The 16,487-nt window shown below is 32.2% G+C and overlaps 2 protein-coding genes across 2 annotated transcripts; one reads left to right on the top strand and one right to left on the bottom strand.

Annotated features, from left to right (window-relative positions):
- Nucleotides 1-948: 948 nt before the first annotated feature.
- LOC134272208 (kelch-like protein 10) lies at nt 949-2,217 on the top strand. The gene has a single exon (XM_062754454.1). It carries the CDS (start codon nt 949-951, stop codon nt 2,215-2,217), a length of 1,269 nt encoding a protein of 422 aa, XP_062610438.1.
- Nucleotides 2,218-2,379: 162 nt separating this feature from the next.
- Nucleotides 2,380-16,350, bottom strand: LOC134272210 (FK506-binding protein 5-like). Its single transcript, XM_062754457.1, has 17 exons — nt 16,275-16,350; nt 15,714-15,808; nt 15,157-15,454; nt 14,035-14,081; nt 12,269-12,304; nt 12,023-12,076; nt 11,843-11,935; nt 11,125-11,172; nt 10,726-10,776; nt 10,551-10,640; nt 8,846-8,896; nt 7,953-7,985; nt 7,210-7,242; nt 7,048-7,077; nt 6,086-6,202; nt 5,195-5,374; nt 2,380-4,508 (listed from the first exon to the last, which is right to left on the bottom strand). The coding sequence occupies exons 1-17, from the start codon at nt 16,348-16,350 to the stop codon at nt 4,449-4,451; spliced, it is 1,392 nt and encodes a 463-aa protein (XP_062610441.1). The 3' UTR covers nt 2,380-4,448.
- Nucleotides 16,351-16,487: the final 137 nt, after the last annotated feature.

Below are 16,487 nucleotides of genomic sequence, written 5' to 3'. Positions count from 1 at the left end.
TTGACCTTGGATATTTTCATACTTGTGAAAAAACTTAAACCTTGGTCATATCTTTTAAACGGTAAAAGCTAGGGCTTTCACACTTCACATACATAATCCTTGTGATATCTTTCATTGGATAAGAAGAATTTTTGACGTTCTGACCTTGACCTTGGCCTACTTTTTAAAAAACTTTAACCTTGGTCATAACTTTTGAAGAGTTAGGGAAAGGGCTTTCATACTTCAAATATATAATCATTGTGAAAAGACCTTTTATTAGATATCAAGAACTTTGATCCTCTGACCTTGACTGTGGCATTTGACCTACTTTTTAAAATATTTAACCTTTGCTATAACTTTTGAACGGTAAGGGCTAGGGCTTTCATACTTCACATATGTAATAATTGTGACAAGACCTTTCTTAAGAAACCAACAACTTTTACCCTTTGACCTTGGCGTTTGACCTACATTTCAAAAACTTATCATTGGCTGTAACTTTTGAACGGGTGGTGTTAGGGCTTTCAAATTTCACAATCGTATTTCATGTGAGAAGACCCTATTTAGGTACCAATATATTTACTTTGCTTTCAAGAAAATTGTTATCTTCTTGATGTTGCCATACGGGGTTATCAGTGTTTCACAAACACATCTTGCTCCTTTTAACATTTGATTGAAAAGAGATAGGGCTTTCATATTATATATGTGCATTACTTGTGACAAGATATTTCCGAGCATGATTATTTTTTTCTGACTCCTTGACCTTGACCTTTCACGATTGACCTATATTTAAAAAAAAAAAAACAACTGCGGTGATTGTTTCTAAATGATATATAATAGGGCTTTTATATTTGACTCAATATATCATTAAAAATGACATCACCCACAAGGACACTGAAAGCGGGGGACCACAATTCTTTGTATTTGCTTGTTTGTCTTGCATGAAGCTGTTTTGTATTTCAGGCTACACAAATGTCAGTTCTTGGGAGAAAGTTGATAGAGGCCTTCAGAGACCAGAGACATTGCGATGTAAAATTAAAGCTCCAAGATAATTTCATCATTGACGCCCATAAAACTGTATTAATTCTTGGATCGAAATGGTTTGAGGCCCGGCTTGGTGAAAAGTGGAATCAACCCAGTGGGGAATCGAACATAATTAATTGTAATGTTCATTCAAGTCAACACACAAAGGAAATGTTAGAGTTCTTGTATACTTCTGAAATACACATTACTTTAGATAATGTAGAAGAGATTTACCAGATTGCGGATTATTATACTGTTACTGAACTAATGGAGAAATGTTGCCTATTCTTGCAACAAAGCATTTCAAAAAATACTGTTCTGAAAATTTTAAATATTTCGCATGAAAATAACATTACAGATATAAAAAACAAAGGCCTGGAATATTTAGACAAGTATATTGAAGAAGTACTATTAAGTAGAACTACTGAAGAATTCCAAGAAATTCCTCTGGGATTGCTCTTGAACATTGTAAAAAGAGACAGTTTGTGCATTCATGAAGAACTTCTTTTTACTCACATAAATCTTTGGATTAAAAAAGTTCAAGAAGAAGACATTCCCGGTACATGGCGTGACATAAGTCCCTTTTTAAGGTTTGGAGTAATGTCAATGGACTTTTTTTTAGAAAATGTTGTCAACAAAGGTATCATTGACAATGATTTATGTGTAAAAATCATGGTGTACATATCAACAGTTAACAAACCAGTAGATTTACCAGAACAGTACTTCAATGTACGATATCAAATCACAGACCAGGACATTAGTATCCATCGCTTTTTACATCACAGTTTACATCCAACATGGGTTGTTGACAATTCCCTAAATGGAGACAGAATATCATTTACTATAAACTTGGATGATTTCTGTTTAAGAGGACTATTTGTATATGGTGCAGAGACTGAAGCAGGTCTTGTAGTGTCCATGTATCTTTATACTGGAAATGGCCAGCTTTTAGGAAAAAGCCAAACTAAGCAGAAAACCCCGCACTACAAAGAAATTCCAGTTATATTTCCTAAACCACTGCTTCTTGTTAAAGACACTGTTTACACGGTAGTTGTGCGGATAAGTGGAGGGCCCACTTATTATGGTAAAGGTGGCTTGTCAGATATAAATGTTCAAATGAGGGAGATAAACACTCTTAAAGTTACTTTCCAAGATGCTTGTGGAGATACAAATGTACAAACAGGACAAATTAAGGGGCTCATCCTGAGGAAACGTTAAAGTAATGAGTTTACAAGCTAAATCTTGAGATCCAAATTATGAGTAGTAAAGGAAACATAATTAATTGTTCAATTCATGCCTTTCTTTTTATGAATTTTATTAAATATGCACAATACAAAAATTATAATAACAGGTAAATTTTATTTTATATTTTTTTTATTGTACATGCATATCTGTAAAATTACACAGCCTTAATTTGTAATGGGTCCATGTATTTGAAAAATCAACTGAAATGTTCTTCCCTTAACACAAATGAAATATTACCTTGTATAACACTAATACATATTTAGATAAAACCTTGTCTAATGAAATTCTAAAAGTAGGCCAATCTGACATTCATTTTGGTTAACACATTCTGACAGCCCAAGAAGATCAATTAACTGACAAAGTTTAATGATCAAAGCATAAGAGTAATTTAAATATCTAAATATTGCCTTGAAATTTCGAAAGTAGATTACAGTGACCTTCTTTTTCATTGAATAATTTTGAGGACCAAATATGAAGCAACTGACAAAGTATGTTGATTTGAAGCCAATTAGTATCTGATAATATTCAAAAAGTAGGTCACTGTGGTCTGAAGAACTTAACACTATAAGACTTAAATTCTATTCTGCTTATTTTCTATTTTACATTGATTAAAAAATTTATTTAATGTTTTTAAAAAGAATATGGCAAGATATTTTTATGTTCACAATGGCAAACAAAATAATTTTAAAAAATTTTACAATCAACTAAAATATTTGGTCTTTTTTTCTCAATTTGCAGAATGAAGATGCATATTACAAAGCAACTCCTTTGATTGCACAACAAAAAGGCTTACTGTGATGGAATGAAAACAAATGATAAACACTATATTCGGACACCATATCATGGTTGGGGACCTAAAAATACTGAATAGTTTCCCAAAAATCATCAAATAGAAAATGTTTACAAATTAGACAGGCATTCTGATTTCAGTAAACTTTGGTTAGGTCAACATTTTTTTTTTTTTTTTGATTTTTAGGTTTACAAACATCAGAATGAAAAAGTCCTGTAAGAGGAGGAAAAAAATTTGGGGGGGGGGGATAAATTATTAACTTTTGTACATTCATTTTGTTTCTTTTTTATGCTATCCAAACAGTATCCTTGCCACTGGACACATAATGGTTATAATTAGGAAACTTCATCATCTGCCAGTTTGGACAAGTGACATAAATTTTAGGATGTTGATCAAAATAGATTTAAAAAAATCAATTCTTTAAAACTCTTTTTAAATATCTTCATTTTTTAAATACATGTATGTGTTAGTTGAATGTGTAGACATTGTTCTAAACTAAACACGAGACCCAAAATTATATTTCGTATCGTAAAATATACAGGGAGTATATTGGGGAGTAGGATGAACATTTTTTCAATTAAGTGTAAAATATTTTTTCTGGCTGCCACAAACTACATACCTGTATATATTGCTTTTTATTAATAGTTAAAATTTTAAATTTTTTCAGGCTATTGTTTATTTCTTTCTCACTTCTCCATAGTTTTATTCATTACATCAGATGTATAAGAGACCATTTTCTGAAGAATTATGCTTAGACTGTAAGCTATAACAGAGACCTCAACAATGTCGTTGGCAATAGCTACCATGGGCAGTTTTAATTTACATGTACTTCTGAATACGAATTTATAATTACCTCACCAGAATGTCAATGTGCAACAAAGTCATCAGCATTTTAAATTAAACATAGTTTTTTTTGTAACATTATTATTCTATGTCAATAATTTATTTTCAAATGGAATATGAATACCAGGGTAGATAAAATTAGCCCCTCAAAAAAATACAACAAATTAAAGTCAGGTATATTATTTAGCAACATCCTGTAGTGTGATCTATTTTTAACTAAAATGTCACCTTCATTATAACTATATTTTAACAGTATATAATGAACATAATAAACATCGATAGTCATTTATCCAGTTGATATATCACTACTTTTTACAACCTAATTATACAACTTCATGTTGATTCCTATGAAGCCTACTGCTGTGAAAATTTAAATCCTGTTGTTATCTCAAAATATTGTCATTCTAAGCAATTATACTAAGAAACATGATAAAAATTAATGTAAAAATGTTCTACTTGAAGAATTTTAAACACAAAAGATTTAAAAATTAATTGGGAGAGGCGGAAGGGAGATTTTGTCTCCTGCTGGAAGAATCACTGTATGTAGTTATGTAGATCCCTGGCACCAAGTCTAGTTTTTCTTCAAAAACACATTCCCAAAGAAGGTCATTGTTTCATCCACCAGATAATTCTGAAATGTATAAATATAAAAGAATCAAAATTGTTCATTGACATCAGTAGCTGTAGAATTGTAGATAATGGTTTTACATGACCTTTGACTATGATCATTGTCCAGTATGCTGCAGATCTTGGTGCAACAATGTCACAAGATTTTCTATGCATGGCAAGGGAGAATTTCTCAACTTTCAAGTTTTCATCAACTTTTTGTCCCATAATCAGTGATAATTCCACCCATATTCTTTAACCAACATGTATATTTTATTCATCTTGTAACCCTTTACAGTTGTCTTTACAAACGGATAAACTCAATTGTTTTGAATTTTCTGCCATCCTACAAAAAATCAAAGCAAACAAGTATCCTACAAAAAATCAAAGCAAACAAGTATATTGTTCATCCCTCCACCATGCACAGAACATCTTGCAATGTTATATAAATTGCAGCATATTTGCATCACAGGATCTGTTAGTGTTATGGTCAAACACTAAAATATAAAACCTTAACGCTACAGTGCTGAAGCTGTAACATCAGTTATAAGCTGATGAAAAATATTTCAGAACCTTCTTGACTGAGAAAGAAATAGAGTCAAATACATGTATATATAGCAAGTTTTGTTTCACTGCAGGCATCAAGAGTCAATTTTTTTATGGAAGTACAGAGTAAAGAATTAAAACATGTTTAATAGATAGTTTTCTTACCCCCTCTTTCAAAACCAACAAAGCTGGTAGTTGGTTAATTGACATGTCATAACACTCCCCAAGCTCATAACAGTGCATACATTTTTCTTCTTTACATGCTGTCGGTGAAACACATTCTAAATGAAATGTGGCTGGGAGAATCTCTGGCTCAATTATTTGACAGATGTATGTGTACACACTCTGAAAAAAAGAGAATGAACCATGGGTGGTTGTGGCCATCTTGAGACTATATTGATCTCCTTTGAAAAAGAGTTTAATATAAAGACACACAAAAATGATCAAATTTTAAAACTACAATGTATGAAATTTATTTTCTGCCAACTGATAGTTGACAGGTTAAGATATCATATATGAAAAATAAGTTATATATCTGATGGTTAATTTGTTGACCCCCCAAGCCTCCTTCATATGCTATGAGATGTATACATTTAAGACACCCTTCACTTCCAAATTGCAGACGGTGACCTACATGTACAAGAGCTGCTCAAACATTTTTTTAATGGCATATTATATCCTAATTTGGTAAACATGTTCTAATATTGAATTCGAATCGTTTGAATTTAAAATTTAATATTGCCAAAAATGTATTACTCTTAACCATCGAATGCATACTTATAGTGAGAAAATCATTCCCACATTTGCTTGTTGTTAAAATATTCCATTAAAATCTTTTCATCATATTAAGTACCATGATAATTTATTTTTTAACAACTCAAAGTGCATAAAACTGTTACTTTAAATCCAAATCAAGTGATAAAGAAGAAAACTGATTCACAAGTAATAACCTTTGTTAAATACATGTACATATATATTATATAAGGATTATTTTCTGCATCATGTTTATGATATGATAACGTGCACTTTTCATGCATCATATGTGATGTATTATACCTGTACTGTGTCTGCATGATGAAATGGCCTGGAAAAAGACATCCCCCCATGATTTTCGTAGATCACGGTCAACATCTTTCCTTTTTCCGGGAATTTCAAGTTGATTCCGTCTGCCATCTTTAAGTTGAAAGTAAAAAGCAATTTAAAATTATGCTTAATGGCTTCTTGGATTCCAATATGACCTTCAAGTACTTTTGCAAATAAGAGTCCATAAGCCATAAAATTAATCCAAGAGACCTTTGCCTTGTTTATCTTTAGATTTTGCATTTTCCACTTTTCACTTCAATAGAAATTACAATCCTATATTTGGCCCAAATAGAATGTTAATTACTAAGCTTGATTCCACATATTGGATGCTTTAACTTCAAAATGATTAACATGATCTTAATGTTCCGGAGGAAATTTGTTTTTACTAGTGATCTCAAAATATTAATTTTCCTTAGTCGAACATTCGATTGCATTATTTGACTTACTTTGATTTACTTGTTTTGAAAAATCCTTGATCATTGAAGGTCAAATAAATTAGTCTAAATTTTATTATGTGTGCAAGTAAATGCACTGGGAAATACAGATTACAAAGGATTACTAAAAAGTAACTTCAGGCATGTAGCAACAGGGGTGGGGGCTAGCCCAGACTTTTTTCTACAATTGAAAATGTTCATTAAAAGACTGGTTGCCCCTCCCTTATTGTTACAGTAAAGTCAAATTAGCCTAGGGTAATGTAGTATTGCAGTAATACAATTTGGTACACCGAAAGATGTGGGAACCTACCCCTAACCCCACCTTATGAAATAGGACTTTTGAGTTTGGGCAATTTTTGTTTTCTTGCTTGTCAACTCTTTTAAGGAAAGTTATTTTTGTTCTCTGCCCCCCCCCCCCCCCCCAAAAAAAAATGATGCTATGGCACTGAACTTCTTGAAAAAAACACTTAAAGACAATATGACTGTATCATAAAGTCAAACCTCCTTTCTCTTGATCTTCTTTTCCATGACCTGCAATAAAGAAACATATAATGATGCATGCATACTTGTAAAGAAAAGTATTCTTGGGAAAAAAAAACTTCCTAAAATCCACTTTGAAAAATAAATATTACTATTTTGAAGATATCAATGGTAAACACTTACATCACAAAATGCTGCAACTTCTTTGTCGATTAGCTGAAAATTATCATAAAATCTGGTATAAACTTGTACATATATGTTGAGAAACTGTCACTTGAATTTATGATTTCTAGATTGATTAATTTTTTATATTAAGAACATGAGGTCCATGGGCCACAACACTCACCTGAGTAACTCTAGCCCTGCTGTTCTTTACCTGAGTTCCCCCATTGTAATACGTATCATAGTCATGCCCTTTCTCAGGGATTCATGATTTGAATATCAGTAATTTCGAATCTTCACTACCCCAGGAAGTTTTGGCTTTTCTAGCTCAGTGGTTCTTGAGAAGATATTTAAAATTTCAAAGGAAAAATTTGATTCCATACTGTATCCAAGCCCTACCTGCGAGGTCATGATTTGAACAATCAGGATGCTACTACAAAGTTTCAGCTTTATTGGCCCAGTGATTCTTGAGAAGATTTTTTAATGACCCACCCTATTTCTGTCTTTTCTCAATTACCTCCCCTTGTAACAAGGTTTGGCCCTTCCTTTTAACAATTTAAACTTCCTATCACCCATGGATGCTTTGTACCAACTCTGGGTTCTTAAGAAGAAATTGAGATTGCGAAAATTTAACAGATGGATGGACTGAAAGCTTAATATTTGGATGGACAATAGGTGATCAGAAAAGCTCACTTAAGCTTTCAGGTCGTGTGAGCTAACAAGATAGCAGTGAGCAAATGTATTATTTGATATTGACAACTTACTGGCAAATCCTCTAATACATCCTCCTTTGAAACCTGAAAGAAGGAACAGTAATTACTTTTATGCCCTGTTTACACAGAGAATTTTCTTGTAATCTGAACTAAATGTAAGTGATTCACATTTAAATGGATAATCTAATATAAATTCATTTAAATAAATTAATTTACAGTGCTTTAATTCACTCCGTATTAGCTCTTTAGCTAATTCAAATTAAAATTTGATGCATGTGGAATCGCAAAATCAAGTCGCCTGCCACATGTCGGTGATCAGGTATAGGTACTTAACTTCTTATGCTATTATTTAGTGTTTGTTTGTTTATTGTTTTTCCCTCTAGAGAATTTTTCACTCTGACAAATGGAAATACTACCTCTGGCCATGGAGAGCTGCAAATTTTGTCCTATACTAGGCACTTACAGCCATTGAGCAGTGAAGGGATCTTTTTTGTGCCAGCACCTACTGCAACACAGGACCTTGGTTTATATGGTCTCATCCAAAGGACTGGTCTCTATGTCCAACAGTGGGATTCAAACCCACAACATAAGGATCAACTCCTTATGTTGCGATTCTGGAGCAGATGCTCTAACCACTGTGCAATGCAGGCGACCATTTATATCATTGCTAGATGTTAAATTATTGCATACCGGGTAAATATTTCTGTACATATCTGTATAATTCCAATCTTAATTTTATTTATTGATTCCTTGTGTTTTGATGATCGATGAATTTTGCAACCAGAACTACTTTCTCGACTGTTGTAAAAACAATGCGACCATTTATATCATTGCTAGATGTTAAATTATTGCATACCGGGTAAATATTTCTGTACATATCTGTATAAATGTATTGTTTAAAGATAACAAATACATTGTTGTCAGTATACATCATATTTACATACCACATCAGGCTTAAGACAGGGTACCTCTATGTCGGGTAGCTCATCAGAAATCTAAAATATATATGAATATACTGTATATACTCGCCTATAAGTCAGTCCGCCTTTAAGTTGATTGAATAATTTCTCTTTATTCTGGTGGGATTTGCCATTGATCCACTTATAAGTCGAATTTGGCAAAATTGGCAAAATTGGGCAACAATTTCAAGTAAATCCATTTATGTTTTAACGTGGTTTCAATTAATATTTTATTTAATGAAACCGATATGTAACCTTGTATCATTAAACAAATAAGTAGTGCTCTCATAAGAAACAAAAATCATTAAAAAATGTAAATACTTGAACTTAATGTATAATCTCAGAATACATGGATTAACATATATACCCAGACATTTGCTTCAATAATTGTCAGAAATTTCAGCATCCAGAAAAATCCCAATCTCTTTAGTTTATGACTCGCCTATAAGTCGGAAATAGAGTTTAAGACCATTTAACTCCCAAAAAACCGACCTAACAGTTTTTACATTTACATGCATTTGTGTTTGCTTGTAATAAATTCATCAGTGCAATTGACGTTACTTTTACTCTGACATATGCCCTAGTTGCATAAATTTGATAATTTAATGGAGACTGAGCATCAATGGCAATATAATTACTTACATGTAAGAGACTACACAAGTTTCTGAACTTGTGTCCGATCCTTTTGACTTTGTCAATAAAATATAATCAATTCATAATTAAGATACTAGTTTATATCTACAGAGGTAAGATCTGTACAGCAAAATCTCCAGATTGAAGAGGTCTCCGGTTTTTAATACGGGTCAAGAAAAAGATTAAACCAAGAGACATATGGGGGACAATTTGTTCTTTTTCATTAAGTTATGTTCAGCTCAAATATCCCCCACTAAGAAGTGTTTTAAATAAAACTGAAAATATTGGATTTATTGGGAATTCTACCACGATTATCGTAAACATGAAAGGAAACCGCCGAACATTATTCTCCAATAAATCACGAACGTCATCAAAAAATTATCAGATCAGAAACGCGTATCAAATCTTAACAATTCAAATGCATGTTTGGCTGTAGAATGAAATACTTGTTTAGACTGCATCAATGTGTCGTCTTTTGCAGTATAAACACTGTAAATTGCATCAAGTTGCTGATGAATGTCGGTTTTTATAGCTAAGCGGGGCTATTCCACGGACCTCCCTACACATTAGACAACGTGATTTTAGCAGTAAAACAGGAACTAGATTTTGTTATTGTATATTCTTTTTAACTTATCAATACATATTACGAACATATTTGTAATTTAAATAGGCTATTTTTTATTTTACGAAAGCTCAAATCGTCTACATTCTATGTACAGGTAAGCAAACAAATTTTACCTCTGGTGTTAAATGAAACAGCATAATCGAGACATGGTGACCTAATTCGTTTCTCTATAGAAGAAACAATTATCCCTAAATTAGCGTTTGTACCATACTTGGTAGAATAGAAATAAAGTCCTTGTTGTCGTGAATGATGCAGAATAACCTCCTCGGTCTCGAAATGTTGTTTGAAATATAAAAGCCTCGGCTAGCGCCTCAGCTTTTATCTTTCAAACGACATTTCTCGACCTCGGAGGTTATTCTGCAACATTCACGAAAACGCGGACTTTATTTCTTAAATGTAGAAATCTACTTGTACTAAAACATACTAGCATACCTCATTTTCAATTATTGGAGAATTCTTTGTTTTTCTCTGGGGTGGCTCCTCTTTCCTCTCTTTTCCTTCTTTTGTTGAGTGCTCCAAACCCTGCACATAACCATAATACAGATTGCTTGAATAATAATTATTACAAGTCATGCAACATTCATTTTAAAAGGGTCAGATCACTTACATAACATTCTGTGGATACTATCAAGTCTCGTTTTCGCTCTTCCTTTTGGGTCTGCAAATGAAATATATTGAGTGACTAAGGTGATTAAAAATCATTATGAATCCTGTTACTGTATGTGTACTACTTTAATAAGCTGGCTTCATATTTTAGCAGCTTTGGCATAGGCAGCAATGCGCAAACTCATGAAACCACTAAGAAATCATTTACATTTTACAAAACATTTAATGGGCATGTGTAGCGCTAATCTAAGATTTCAACATAGTATAGTTTTTGGTAGGGTATGGATATGCCCAACTATTACAGATGTGCCAATGAACTTTCCAGACACTATTAGGAGAGTTTAAGTGGTAGAGAGACAATAAACAAACAACTAGATAGTCATAAAAAATAAATACTTACTGATCTTGATAATTCCAATTTTGGGAGTTTACAATCATCATCAGAATCCTACATTTCAAAAAATGCAAAAATTTCAAGAAGTTCATCACACAAGTTTCTAAAAATGTTGACTAACTGCTTCATATTTGCATCCAGTCTGATCTCTCTGATCAATTAGTCAGTTAACTGCATGTTGCGACCCCTAATAAAAATCTTCAAATATTACATGTAAGTTTAAATGTAAGAGAAATAAACCCTTTATACCTTTATATGATCAGTTATATTAAATAGAGCTCGCTACTCATTACCGGTAGTACATGAGTAAATCATATTTTCATGCATAAAAATATTATCAAAAACATGCAGTTTCTTCTAAACTCTGGTCAATTTTAGAAATTTTGTTGACTTTCCACAATGAGGTTTTGGACTAAGTTTTATATATAAAACATCAGAGGTGGGATCAGGTGTCATGGAGGAGTGAGCATTCCCTGCTAACAGATCACATCTGCTACACAGCTATTTGTGCCATGTACTAACAATAAGTATGAAAAACATCAGTCAGCATTTGACTCAATGATAATTCGATCCTCAACTGTAAAACTGTAATACATGTGTTGTAAATTTTTTTTTTAAATGAAATTCTTTAATTGTAAAGCCAAAGAAAATTCTGGAAATTTGTTTGAAAAATCCCATGCAGCTTTCATCAACAACAATGGCAATTTACTTGTACTAAACTTACATCATTTTCTATAATTATTGGAGAATTCTTTGTTTTTCTCTGGGGTGGCTCCTCTTTCCTCTCTTCTTCTTCTTTTGTTGAGTGCTCCAAACCCTGCACATAACCATAATACAGATTGCTTAAATAATAATTATTACAAGTCATTCATAATTAATTTGTAAACAAGGACAGATAACTTACATAACATTCTGTAGATGCCTTCACGCCTTTTCTCTTTTTCTTTGGGGTTGACGTCTGCAAAGGAAAAATACACATACATGTGTGTTTTCTAAATTCCTTGAACTTCATTTATTTTAAAATTACTTACTGCCTAATTTTTTTCTTTTTTTTTCAAATTGCACTTATGATCTTAGGACATATCAGTAATGAAAACAATTGGAGCAGGAGTCACAAAGCGTAGATCATGATTACAATTGATTTAATTACCTCAAGATCCAGCTCTTCAAAGTCTTCATCAGAAATCTTCAAAAAGAAAAAAAACAACATTTTTTTAAAATTTTTTAAAAGCTCATAATTTTACAAACAATTGGCATTAACTTTAACAGATGTTGGTGATCATTTCTACTTGAAACAAGATGTGTTTGTGAAACACTTATGCCCCCCTCATGGCAGCTAATGGCTAAAAGTTAAACAACAAGGTCAAAAGGACATACTGTATACAGGGTTATTTTCCCCCTTTCAAGCTTACTTTACAATTTTGCTCCATTTTGAATATGCCCATTCACAGTTCTGTTTAAGAAATTATACAGTGTTCTTTAATTTTGAATTCCCCCAATTATGAGGAGGGCAAATGGGCCGAAAACAAAACGGGAATTTTCCAGGTATATAATAATTGTTGATACACAGTAGAATGTGTTCTCAAAGGGAATACACTTGTGAAATATGTAGTCCCTAATACTGACAGTTCAAAAATAATGGCCAAGTTTAAAATTTTTCTTTGGTTGGTCAAACTCTAAGTTCAAGGTCAAAAGGTCAAAATAGTTGGTATCCAAAGAAAGGTTTTGTCTCAAAGAATACACCTTTGAAATAGAAAAACCCAAGTACGTACAGAGTCACGGTTCAAAAATTGCCCATGGTGAAAGTTTTTTAAAGTGGTCAGACTCTTAGATCGAGGTCAAAAGGACAAATATTTTTTTATCCAAAAAATATCTTTTCACAGTAAATTCACATGTGAAATTTGAAAGCCCTAGCACAAACTATTCAGAAGTTACGGCTATGGTTATAAAGTTCAGAAATTTTTTGGTTCAAGTGGGTGAATCTCCAAGGTCAAGAGGTAGAATTTGATGGTACCAAAAGAAAGGTCTTGTCATAAGGGAATACCCCTGAGAAATATGAAAGCTATAGTGCCATCCACTAAAAGTTACGGACAAGGTTAAAGTTTTTGCTGACAGACAGACAAGACTGGGCAAAAACTATATACCCCCGAATCTTTGATTACGGGCATAAAAAAAATACAAAAAGAGGAGATATGGGATTTCTAGAAACATGATTAACTTGTCCCCTAAAATCTTTATTTTAAACTAAGTTAAGGAAGCTGGGTGGGGGATAAATAAACCATCAGATATAACTTAAATTTAAGATATGATATCTTCGACTGTCAGCTTACACTTTGGCAAAGAAAAATTTCATACATTTTAGTTTTAAAATTTAATCATTTTGATATTGTCTTTTACATGGAGCTCTTTTTCTGAAAGAGATCAATATAGTCTGAAAATGGCCACGACCACCCAGCCCTCTTAAATGTTTATCATTTCTTGAAAATAAGTAACATTGTCACCAAATATAAATGTTAGTTTTAAGACAATCCTTTTAGGCATGTCTGCATGTCATTCTGCCCACTATATCATAGTCTTTTGAAGCTTTTTCAACAAAATAGGAAAAGATTAATTAAAAGTTATTGCCATTTTGTAAACACTTTTACTTTAAAATTACTAGTTTCAATATTCTTCAGTTCTTTAGAAGTTTCAATTTACTTAAGAAAAAATTAAATAGAAGTAAACAAAGCATTACATTCTTATTTATACAAATATATCAATTTTTAGTTTGAATTTTTAAAAAGAGAGAATGAACTTAGATATGTGAGCAGAGTGGCAAAAAATACAAATGATGAAACAAAAATGTCAACCAAATCATTACATGCTAGAATTCAAAGATGAAACAAAAAAACAAGCATAATTGTAAATCATTAAAACCTCTGAAAATTTCTCCCCTTTGTATTTTTCTGTAATTTCTCTCCTCTCTACAAACATCAAAAAGTGAAGAAAAATACCAAAGAAAACTTGTCAATCATTTACAATAACTTCCTTATCTGTGCAGCAAACTTCATCTACAACTAACAAGTAGTATATCAAATCTGTTGGAACTTCCTATAATTTGGGATATATCATTAATTATTAAATTACGTCCAGTCTCCTTACATCACATATACATGTAGCTGTCACTGGGCTGCACTATGAATAGCCATGATTTCATTCCGTACATATTGGTACTTTTTGTAATGCCTATAAAGAAATTGCTAGGTGTTCCAAAGAGGTGTATCAGTTCATCAAATTGATGCACCTTTTAGCAGAGAATCAAGTCTCTTTACAGTAATTGTCTGGGAATTAGCTAAAGTAATATATAGATTAACTCATATATCATGTTTATATTATAGTAAAAATCTGTTAAGGTATAATAAGGTATAATACTGATTTCCATGCAATAAGACGTATGCCTTTCTTCAATTAAGAAAATGAATTGAGATTGACTTAGTCTACACTGTATATATAAATATTAGTGATACTTGCTGTCCATCACCCTGCATATAATTATACAGTTAAAAGAATGTTAAGGCAAGCACAAAACAATTCTTTTTTGACATCAATGATTTTAATTAAGTTGGACCTTTATATAAAGATAAAAATTTTGGTAAATACATTGAACTGTTTCAAAGGTGTTTTGTATTTTTTCTAAGAATTAATTGCGAGTAAATACAATGAACATGAGATGACTCAGATGAGGCTATCTATATGTTAATGTTTTTCTGTCCTTTCCTGACGTAGGGTAAAATCATTGAGTCAGCAGGTGGAAGGAATTTTTTTCAAAGAAAATTTCAATATCTATGCAGAATTACTAAATGCTTTACTTAAAAAAAAAGTTGGCAGGATGAGAAAATTCCAGAATGAAAATTTCATAAATGTTCATTTCCTTGGGGTAATACAATTTAAACAAATCTTACATGAGCCATTTTGAGCCAGTCAGTCAGGAGAGGACAACAAACAAAATTTAAAAGATATGGCTTGAGGTTTATACTCAATCAGCTCTTAAAGTATTACCTTTCCCTCTGGCTCTAGCATATATCTTTAATGGCACATATTTTTTGGCTGTCTTTTTTTCCAGATCATCTAGGGAAAATTCTCGGGGGCTCTCAATGGTCTCAATTCCGCAATTTCCCATAATGCAGGGAATGAACTCTATTTTTCCACGAAACATGCCACTAATTTTTGCCATCCAGTTTTCCGCATTCTCGCTGTAGCTTGTTGAAATTTTCAAACAGCCACTAAGTCCACTATTTGTAGGAAAAGCCCTCTTCAATGCCCTGTTTTTACCATCCATTATGTGAACAATCAGTTCCTGCAATGTTAAGCAAACACATCTATATCTTGTACATGTGCCATACATGCACGTTAGTGAAATTATGTATATAAAAAAAATTTAAATTATTTGTGCTCTCTCAGTTAATATAATTCTTTATGCTTAAATTTATTGTTTACATTGTTAATTCTTCATTATCAACTCTTGTTGACATATGTATATATGCATAAATGTGTACATTTTGCATACATGTGAGGAATGATTAACTGTAACATAAAATCAATCCATGGTCTCTCACCTTTGAAATGCTCCTATCTGGTTTTGGTTTAGACTTTAGGTGCAGACTTTTAGGGCCATATTTCTGTTTGAGGAATTCCAAACTTTCTTTGCAACCTTAAAATAATTACTTTAAAATGACTTCACACTAAGAATAGAAAGATGACACATATTATCAAAAAATTTTATCATGTTTATTATGACACAAATTCATACTTATCATACTACTCTATCATAGCAGACTCATTGTCTCAAACAAGTATTATTTTGGGGCATCCTTGGCCCTATGATCAAAAAGACAAATAATTATCTCCTTATAAATATTTACAGGGCAATTACAACTTCCATCACCTCTTGCTCAAGAAAGAACAAGTTTGATTCATAACCTTTTATCAGATTCAAATCTCCTACCAAACCTGGATTCATTTTGCATGTACATGTACTTCATTTTCACACTGCATGCCATTTTAAGAAAAGCATATAAATTTCATAATGACTATTGCATTCAGGTGTTTCCCCACAGGAAATCATCAATGATTTTTATAGGTTGTACAATATACTACACAATCATTAGTAAATTTACCTTTTGATAAGTTTTCTTCAGCAACTTTTAGGTCTGCAGGGAGCACCTCACAATCTTTAAATTTCGAGAAATACATAATAAATTTTTAAAAACTGTGAGATGTGGCATCATAAATACACAGAGTAATAAATTGAGAAAAAAGCACATTTCTTGTGTGCAATTAAATCAACAATTTTTTCATGGGTTGCAATGTAGCTCTCTGGTTGTCCATCC

Source organism: Saccostrea cucullata, unplaced genomic scaffold (genome assembly GCF_032062105.1).
Source record: "Saccostrea cucullata isolate Sc308-1 unplaced genomic scaffold, CSIRO_AGI_Scuc_v1 ctg8490, whole genome shotgun sequence".
Lineage (NCBI taxonomy): Eukaryota > Metazoa > Mollusca > Bivalvia > Ostreida > Ostreidae > Saccostrea > Saccostrea cuccullata.
Note: the sequence above shows the minus strand (reverse complement) of the source record. Positions and strands in the feature narration are given on the sequence as shown.